Source organism: Nicotiana tabacum, chromosome 13, assembly GCF_000715075.1.
Source record: "Nicotiana tabacum cultivar K326 chromosome 13, ASM71507v2, whole genome shotgun sequence".
Taxonomy (NCBI): Eukaryota; Viridiplantae; Streptophyta; class Magnoliopsida; order Solanales; family Solanaceae; genus Nicotiana; species Nicotiana tabacum.
Window position 1 is genome coordinate 20,478,766 of NC_134092.1, and position 10,527 is coordinate 20,489,292.

Here is a 10,527-nt window from a genome sequence, read left to right on the forward strand (position 1 = left end):
ATGGTTTTGATGTTTCAAGTAACAAATTTATTAATCCCTAATCATGAAAAGTTTTGACTCCAAATTATGGTCCGCGAACACATAAGACCGGGTAAGAAATTTTGTTGATTGCGGAGAAGATGCAAGGGACTCCATAAGTCCCATGATTCTAGCACAATTGCTTAATTAATTTAAAATTACTTAAACTAATATCGGACATTTTATATGTAAAGGATTTTATGCATCTTTGCCTTTTATACGCTTTTAATTGCATTGGTTATTGAATTATGGAATTTATCTTGAAACAAGTCACGTTTACGTGTACTTATCTTATTTGTAGGTCGAATTTATATCATGCGTACATATACATAATTAATAACACTTTATTATTATTTCTTAAGAAATTATTTTATCAAATAGCGCGAAATGCATATTTTACCTTTTAATCATAACCATGTCACGCAACATATAGCTACAATAATTGAGTTATTTGAAATGGACGTAAAAGCATGTTAGCGTGTTCATAAATTATTTGCCTAAATTTGACATCATTGTAAGGTATAAAGTATGGAAGTCATTTATGGATGATATGTAGTGTTTTAGCTACTAAGATTCGAGTTAATTACGTTACTAAGTTATGGAAATATTCAACTTATTAAGCTTTACCGCCATTCTAACTCTGCAAATTATTGAACAAGTTATTAAATCAATGAGTGATCAATACTATTGATTCGTTGGAGGTTTAATGATGTTGAACACAACATTTCGTGACAGCGTCAAATGAATTACACCAAGAGCTTGGCGATCTAATAGGACGCAATCGGCTTTGGCTGTATTCTCTAGTTTTACCCCGTTAGAGGTTAGTATAATTTTTTGCTGGTACAAATAATCCTTTATTTTTATTTTCCAAAATTCAAATTTTTTGTTATTTAACTTGTCAATCTTAATATTTCCTTCTTTCGACGTTATTTCTTTAAAAATTTTATGTGAATAGTAATCGCAAATAGCACTATGTATAGAAAAAATGTGATGACCTGATAGGTCATCTTATATTTTAGAATATAATTTTGCGTTTCGAGGACGCAAAAACCTCATATGTGAAATTTGGTGAGAAACAGAGTTTGTTTGGCGTGATTCGGACGTCCGCTTGTGAAAATAGAACTTTTAAAGTTTTCTTGAAAATCTCATTTGATTTGGTGTTCAATTCGTAGTTCTAGGTATTATTTTGATGATTTGATCACGCGAGCGAGTTCGTATTGTGTTTTAGGACTTGCGTGCATGTTTGGTTTGGAGCCCCGAGGGCTCGGGTGAGTTTCAGATAGGCTTCGGGGTGTTTTGCACTTAGAAAAAACTCGTTTTTCTGCAGTTTCAGGTGCCTTCTGGTTTCCTTCTTCGCGTTCGCAAACGCGAAGTAGAAACTGGGATGGGTGGGGTTTTCTTCTTCGCGAACGCGAAGGCTGGGTCACGAACGCGGAGCGATGGGGGCTTTACCCTTCGCGAACGCGACCAGCTCAACGCGAACATATAGTATTTGGGACATGAGGGAAGGGAGTCAGTCATTCTTCATCGCAAACGCGAGCAAGGACACGAACATGAAGGACAGGGGGTGTAGCCTTCACGAATGCGATAAGAGTTTCGCGATCGCGTAAGCTTGGCAAGCTCTGCTCTTCGCGAACACGACAATGTCCTTGCGAACGCGATGAACACTGGCGCCCAGCTATTAAACAGCCCCATTACGGGACTTAAGCCATTCTTTCAACTTTTCAAAAGCCAAATGGCCTAGAGACGATTCTCCCAAGCTAAATTCTTCCCCAAAGTGTTGTAAGTGATTCTAAACCATTTTCTTTCAATTAGCCATTGCATTTTATGAGTTTCCAACCTAAAATCTAGGATTTCTATGGTAGAAATTGGGGGTTTGGGTAGAATTAGGGATTTCTGGGAAATTAGGATTTAGACCTCAAATTGAGGTCGGATTCCAAAACTAATTGCATATTCGGGCTCGGGGGTGAATGGGTAGATGGATTTTGGTCCGAACCTCGGGTTTTGACCAAGCGGACCCAGGGTTGATTTTTGACTTTTTGGGGAAAAGTTTGGAAAATCTAAATTTATGCAATGTAATTGATTCCTTTAGAAATATTTAATATTACTGAGTCATTTTTGAATAGATACGAGTGGTTTGGAGGTGAATTCTAGAGGAAAAGTTGTGATTGAGTATTGAGTGGCCTTCAGAGCGAGGTAAGTATCGTGATTAACTTTGGCTTGAGGGATTAGCATTATTCGCTTATTTGTTACGTGTTTGTATGTTGCGTACAACATATAGGTGAGGTGACGAGTACCTATGTGTTGTTATCGAGTCATAACATGCGAGTGAGTCTTATTATTGTAATCATGGTATTCCTTGATCATATTGTTCATGATTAGACTAGCTATTTGTTATGTTGAACAACTTTTATTATGTTTCACGAAAATTGGTATTGATTGGGTATTGACTCAAAGTTGAGGTTAGTAACGTGGAATTGAATGTTAAAGTAAGACTTGTTCTTGATATTTCTATCTCCATGTTGTTATTGTTCATTGTCTTGGTGGGAGAGAGTGTTAAAGCACGAAACGTGATGTCGTGCAACATTTTGTGAGTGAGTGATAATGCACGAAGGGTGATTCCGTGCCATGTTATGAGAGAGAGTTAATGCATGAATGGTGATGCCGTGTCGTTTCTATTGTTTCTTATGGTGAGGTTGAGAGTAAAAGCACGAAGGGTGATGTCGTGCACTTTCCTTTACTGTGTTTACTTATTTCTTTCTATTAAAGATATATAGATTGATCATGTTCTCATTCCTGTTGTGATTCCTTGCCATGTAATCCCCTCAGCATGCCCCCTTCCCAATATTTCTTACCTTGCTTCTTTAGTTGTTGTTATTGTTGTATATATTTATATATATTGCACATGTATATTTGTAGGTGTCTAGTCCTAACTTCGTCACTACTTCGCCGAGGTTAGACTCGACACTTACCAGTACATGGGGGCGGTTGTACTGATACTGCACTCCGCACTTTCTGTGCATATTTTGGTACCGGAACTAGTTGACCCTAAGTCTGTTGCTGGCTTGATCTGTTTGGAGACCCAAGGTAGTCCTATTGGCGTCCGCAAGCCCTGGAGTCCCCTTCTATGCATTTCCTTTATTGTTTCATTTGTATCGAAAATAATTGTATTTCCTTCAGACACCTTACTTGTAGCTAAATCTTAGTAGTTTGTGGATTGTGACACCAGTTTCTGGGTAGTTGTGTATAAGCATTAAAGTTGTTATGGATTTCCGCGCTTTTTTTTTACCTTGTTATAGCTTATTTACTATTAATTATTGAAATGTATACGAATTTAGCTTAATAATCTCTATTAAGCGGAGCCGCAGATGCGATGGATGGTTCGCATGTGCAAATTCGCTGGGCAGAAAAGGGGAAAATTTGAGGGTTTGTTTTATAATCCATTTTTGGACTTAGAGAGCTCGGTGGGAGGCGATTTTTCAAGGGTTCTTCAAGGAAAACTTTGGGTTTCGAGCCGTTCGGAGTTGGATAATCAAGGGAAAGGCCTAGTAATGGATTGATTTAGCGTGATTTGAGGTAAGTGACTTGCCTTACCTTGTGTGGGGGAATTACCCCTTAGGATTTGTGTTGGTTGTGATAATTGTGATATGTGAAAGTCGTGTACGCAAGATGACGAGTGTGTACACAGGCTAAATGTGGAAATTACCGGTTTTAGCTATGTATATTCTTTTCATGTCGTAATTGAGTTACCTTAACATGTTATAGTCGTCATATCTAGTCTATTTTCATATGTCTACTTGCCTTATTCTCTTACATGCTAATTTGCCTTACATGTTTAATTGAAGTTTTTATTTTCTTTGTTCCGTATTCACTATTTGATCGTTGAACTCTTTACTTGAAGTTGTTAAATCGTAGAATATCTTGTTGTTGAAATTGGTATTGAGATATAAAGGCCGTTATTCAAATTGAGACAAAGTGTTAAGTTGTGAAATACCATCCTGTTTAGTTGTTCATTCCGGTTGTTATTGTTGAGACTCTTATGTACATTGTGGTTGAGCCATGAGCTCTTTACTGTAAAAAATATTGTATTTGTTTGGTTTCTCTAGCAAGTTGTGATATTGGGCACTTGAGGTGTGATTTGTAATACGTTGTGATATTGATACGCATGCGGTGGTATAAGGTTTTAGGGTTGAAACGCATGTGGTGAGATCAGGTGGGCTTGATACGTGTGGCTAGTAGTGGAACTACTAGAAGCCATGCGGTATGATAAAATGGGCTAAAACGTGAGATGCTATTTCGGGAAAAATAATTTTCAAAACTAAATGTAAAGGCTCCCGCGGTGATATAAGAAAAGATTGTGAGTTATCCCTGTGATTTGGGACTATGAGGCGGTACCTCGGAAGTGACCCTTGTTGATCTTTTTTTATTTGATGTACTTATCTTTGGTTGTTTTGTTTCCTTCCGTGATCTGTGTAGCTAACTCTTGGTTTACTCCTTACTTGTTTCATTTCCTTGTCACTATTATTATATTGTTAAATCTTTTGTCCTATTTCTTATTATTTCTTGTAGGGCTTTGACCTGGCCTCGTCACAACTCTACCGAGGTTAGGCTTGGCACTTATTGGGTACCGTTGTGGTACTCATGCTACGCTTCTGCACATCTTTTTATGCAGATCCAGATACTTCCTGTTAGTCACAGCACCAGTGAGCTAAGTTCGCATTTGGAAACTTCAAGGTATACATGCCCGCGTCCGCAAGCCTCATAGTCACCTTCTATTCATTTCTATATTTTCCTTCTTTACTAGATACAGTTGTATAAGGATGACTTGATATTGGCATAGAGCTTGTAAATTTTATTTCGTTGGGTTTTGGGAAAATATGTATATACTGACTTGTGGAGATTTTCCTTATGCTAGTTATTGGATTTTGAGCCTTTCATTATTATTTCGGTTATCTCTGTATAAATGTTAGGCTTAGCTAGTCTTACAGACTAGGTGTTGTCACAACATCCTACGGAGGGAAATTAGGGGCGTGACAAGTTGGTATCAGAGCTCTAGGTTCATAGATGTTATGAGTCACAAGCAAGTTTAGTAGAGTCTCGCAGATCGGTACAAAGATGTTTGTACTTATCTTCGGGAGGCTATGGAACTGTTAGGAAAAGTTTCACTTCTTTGATTTCTTATCATGCGAATTTGTTGACTTCAGAATTCTAAATCACTGTCTTTCTATTCTTCACAGATGGTGAGGACACACACAACTCGATATGAGGATCAGACACCCGCGCCCCCTGCTAGAGCTGGGGAAGAGGCCAATGATAGGCACGTGGTGCAGCCAGAGCACCTACCCGAGCTGCTACAGAGGAGCCACCAGTATTTTTGGTCGGAGAGCAGGCACCTGAGACGCATGTTACTACCCCAACACTTCAGGAGACTCTCACGCAGTTTCTAAGCATGTTTGGCACTTTAGCTTAGGAGGGGTTGATTCCACTTGCTCATGCCACATCTCAGGTCGGGGAAGGATCACAGAATCCCGCTGCCCGCACCCTAGAGCAGCGAGTCCAGATTGACCAGATCCCATAGGTCATACCAATGCAGCCGGTTGTCCTCGTTCAACCCGAGGTTAGGGCGGCAACTTCCGAGGGGGGAGCAGATCAGGCTCGAGAGGTTCAAGAAGTACCACCCTCCTCATTTCAGTAGTTTGGCTTCAGAGGATGCCCAAGGTTTTATTAAGGAGTGCCATTTTATCCTCCGTACTATGGGTATTGTAGAGTCGAGTGGGGTTACTTTCACTACGTTCTAACTTAATAGAGCGGCTTATTAGTGGTGGCGGGCGTATGAGCTGGGTACCCCGGCTGAGGCAGCTTCACTCACCGGGGATTAGTTCTTAGAGATGTTTATGAGAGAGTTTGTTCCCTAGAGTCTTAGGGATGCATGACGCGCAAAGTTTGAGCAGTTACGCCAGGGTTCTATGACCGTATCGGAGTATGAAATCCAGTGTAGTGATTTGTCCAGGCTTGCACCAACCTTGGTTGCTACTGTCAGAGAGCGAGTTTGTCGATTTATCGAGGGGCTCAACTCTGGTATCAGATTCAGCATGTCCCGAGAGTTGGATATGGACATCTCATACCAGCAGATAGTGGTGATCGCTCGGAGATTGGAGGGTATGTGGACCCGGGAGAGGGAGGCCAAGAGGCCTCGAGATTCTAGCACATATAGTGGTGCTCGTGCCCCAGTTGCAGCTCGTCATGATAGGGGTTATGTGACACGCCATGTTCATTCAGTACTTCCAGCTTCCAGCGTTATTCTAGCCACTCCAGGCCTTATGTTCCCCATTATGCACCACCATTGTCTAGTGCACCTCCTGCATGGGGTGCTTTCAGCGGTCAGTCCAGTCGATCAGGCCCGAGCCAATTCCAGCAGCCACGTCGAGAGCTTGTTTTGAGTGTGGTGACAGTCGTTATATGGTGAGGGATTGTCCCATAATCAGGAGGGGTGCACCTCCACAGACTACTTAGGCCCCACATATTCCACAGGCTCCTCATGCTCCTCAGGCTTCTCAGGTCGTGGTTACCGCACTAGTTTCCACTCCACCTGCACAGTCAGCTAGGGGTGGAGGTCGCCCTAGAGGGGGAGGTCATGCCAGATATTATGCTCTTCCTGCTAGGACGAAGGCAGTTGCATCCGACTCAATTATCACAACGATTGTTCCGATTTGTTATAGAGATGCATCAATCTTATTTGATCCAGGCTTCACTTATTCCTATGTATCATCTTACGTGGTTCAACAATGTTTGCCTACTTCATGACTACACAGAGAATAATCTTTTACTACAAACAAAGAAGGAGAAGAAGTTGTGATGGGTGATTTGCAACTGAAAAGATAGGGACCATTTTATAAACATCTGAATGTCCTGCTAGGTAATTACTTGTATCATAGGAAAAGAACTCGAAGATGAATTCTTTCGCCTCACGATCTACTGCATGCTACCTTTTCTCCTTTACAAACAAATAAACCCAATATTTATGTAACATTGCTTTTTCTCTTTGTGTGTGTTTTTCTTTCTTTCTTTTCACAATTTACAATGATTGTCCATTAATAAATTGGGACAAAAAGATTATTATTTTTTAAATCGAAACAAATCATCTTAAGATTTAACTAGTATAAAAATGGTCCTTTTAACTTTTCACAAATATATCAAAATATTTAAATCTTAGCTTAAAATAGAACTAATTTAAATATTGTAATTAGCTTATTGTTTATTGAATAAGGTTGTCCTTTACCTACTGCACAAATTTTAAACTTATGTTTTTTCTTTTTCAACAAAACTTTTATGCTTCTTAAATTGGAACAAAATGTATGGTTCCACACACCACGTCACTGATCCGCGTACTTGGAGTTCTTAGCATCGATCCACGCTTAAATCAATTATGCTTTTCCACCGTAGATACACACTCACATCAACGGCTCCCAGGAAAAGAAAAATCCCAAATCTGAAAACAAAATTCAAATCCTACCGCCAAAACCAAAATCCCCAAATCAAGTCCTTATAAAACCCAACCCTAACCCCCTTTCCTTTCCATCTCAAATCAAAATTCATATTCTTCTCAGTTCAATACTTCAATTACTCTACCAAAAAATGTCAGGCCGTGGAAAGGGAGGCAAGGGTTTGGGAAAAGGAGGTGCAAAACGACACCGTAAAGTTCTCCGTGATAACATTCAGGGAATCACAAAGCCAGCTATTCGGAGATTAGCGAGAAGAGGTGGAGTGAAGAGAATCAGCGGGCTGATTTATGAGGAGACTAGAGGAGTCCTGAAGATATTTTTGGAAAATGTGATTCGTGATGCTGTTACTTACACTGAGCACGCTAGGAGAAAGACTGTGACTGCAATGGATGTTGTTTATTCTCTGAAGAGACAAGGCAGGACCCTTTATGGATTTGGAGGTTGATTTGTGTAATTTTATTTGTGTTTGGGGGAAATGGAATTTAATTGGTGTTTAATTTTAGTATTTGTTGATGAAGGTTATGAGGTCATTGTAATTGAGTTATTTGTGTTAATGAAATGGATCTCATTAGTATTTCAGATATAGTTCTTGCTTCTTATGTTCTATGAATTGCTGAATTTTGTCATACTATTTTAAGAGCTCGTTTCATTTTTATTTTTTATTTTTTTGGGTTGTGGTTTGAAGTGGTTCTATAACTTGAAATATTGGGATTGTTGGATTGAGCAGATCTGCTTCTGTTTCACTGTTTGTAGTGCTATTTCATTTCTTGCCTTTTTATAACGATGGTTCAAGTTGGTTTTGTTGTAGATGTGCTTTATGTAGTTGAAAGCTATTATTCTGGAGTTGCAATTTGGTTGATGATGTTTACAAGTATGCAGTTTTGGGAATGTGTCATTTCTTGGATTTAGAATTAACCTGTTTGAATGTCAATAAGCTCTGTTGATTTTTTGGAATTTCCATTATCTAGTGGCAAGATATAAATGGGAATCTTCTTCTCAGTAAAATTGTGCTATTAGAAGGGAGAGTAAAAGCAGAAATCAATTTATTTTGTGCAACAGAATGTTTCTAATTACATTTGCAGTTTGGTCATTTGAGAGAAATTGAAGTTTCCTTAAATGTCCTTACCAGTCCTCTGACCCTCCTAGTAAGGATTTTGAGTCATGAATTTCCTTTCACCGAAAGGTCATCTTAGATAGTACAAGGAACTAGTTTCATATGTTTGTATACACAAGTTTAGTTTCCCCTACAAGTATCAATTGGATTTGGTAACTCTATCTGTTTTCTAACGCTATCAAATGTAATATTTATTGTAAGCAATCAGTGGTTTTTCTTGTTATCGGCGATTTCTAGTAGGCATATTTCACTATCAAGTGTTAGGGCCATCTCCAACTCTCTTCCATTTCTTCATAACGGGGGCAACTTTTGTCATATTGGAGCTCCAACCCTCCCCCATTTTCGCCTCCAAAATGGGAGATAAATAGTGTTCCTCCAAATATGAGGACACACTATTCATCTCCCCCATTACTATTCATGCATATTTTATTATTATTTTTATTATTTAACTCTTTTAATTTATTTTTTTATATATACCTAATTATGTTTATGTAATATCTTTATAATATTAATTTTACATCTTAATTTTGGTGTATAATTTTGATAAATTAATTTTCGTGCATTAATTATTTTTATGTAAAATTGTAAGTTAATTTTATTATAAGTTATAATTGTACAAAGAATATATAATCATCTCAAAAAATGAATGGTGCAAATATAAAATATTAGATGTTGCTAAAATTGAAAGTTGCGAATAATAACTACATGTATTATACTGCACAACATGATAATAGATGATGAACGTGATCTTAATGCACCAATTCAAGATGATTGGGAATGTCCACCTCCAACGGTAGAAATTGTAGTAGATGAAAATCATTGATTTGAACAATTTTTAGCTCGACACAAAAAAATTAAGGACAGAGATGCTCATTTTGCACTTCGTAATGCATTAATAGATCATTTATGGGAGCATACTAGAGGTGGAAGTTGAATATTTATGTAATATTTAATATGAATTTTACCATTATGTAATATGTATTGAATTATCTTGTATTTCAATGATTTCACTTTTATTTGAATTATCCTTTAATATATATAATGTATAATATTTGCTTACAAATTATATTAGTTAAAAATTTATGGTGTAAAATAATTTTATATTAAATTATATGTGATGAAAATGTAAAAAAGGAAAAAAGATAGATTTTCTTTAATAGAAATAAGAAAATAAAATTTAAATAAAGATAATAATATAATATTGAAGAAAGAGAAGAATATAAAATGGAGTAATGGTTTGAGTAATTTTCCTGCATTTTAAAAGAGAAAATGGAGGTAAGGGTTGGAGATGGCCTAACTGCACTAACACAAGTTTCAGGTAGTAGTTGTTTGCTGCATTTTTATTTCACTTTAGTTGTTTGTCACAATTTAATTTTGATGCAATTCGTCAAGATTTGGATCACTTGACCCATTGAGTTATTTAAAAGTGACTTAAAACTTTCAAAATGAGATAATATAAAAGTGAATACGTGACTTTGAATCCTATTGGCATTGAGGGCCTAGCTCGCTTGGTCAGCTTCCTGTATTCCACATTAGATGTGAGGGTTCAAATCCGGTAGTACTGTAGTATCCCCTTCCCGTTCCCCCTCTCCTAACGTAATAAAAACATTTTAAAGAAAAAACTCAATTAGCCTCACAACTACTAAAATCTAGCTGAACTAAGAGTTTATTATGTAAAAAATAATAATTCAAGAAAGGATAATTTAACTAGGATTCGAACCTAATATATTTTGGTTCATAAATTATGTTCTTTTGGTTAAGGATTTCTCCTGCATAGCTATAGTTGATAGAAATACCTTTTTTTTATAATAAAATGTGAATATTACCGTAATAACCAAAAGTTTTACAAACTAAGAACATCTAGATTCCAAATCACCTTCTAGGAAGGGTGCT

At 37.5% G+C, this 10,527-nt stretch overlaps 1 protein-coding gene across 1 annotated transcript; it reads left to right on the forward strand.

The window, feature by feature from the left end:
• Positions 1–7,653: 7,653 nt before the first annotated feature.
• LOC107797021 (histone H4) lies at positions 7,654–7,965 on the forward strand. Its single transcript, XM_016619854.2, has one exon. It carries the CDS (start codon positions 7,654–7,656, stop codon positions 7,963–7,965), a length of 312 nt encoding a protein of 103 aa, XP_016475340.1.
• Positions 7,966–10,527: the final 2,562 nt, after the last annotated feature.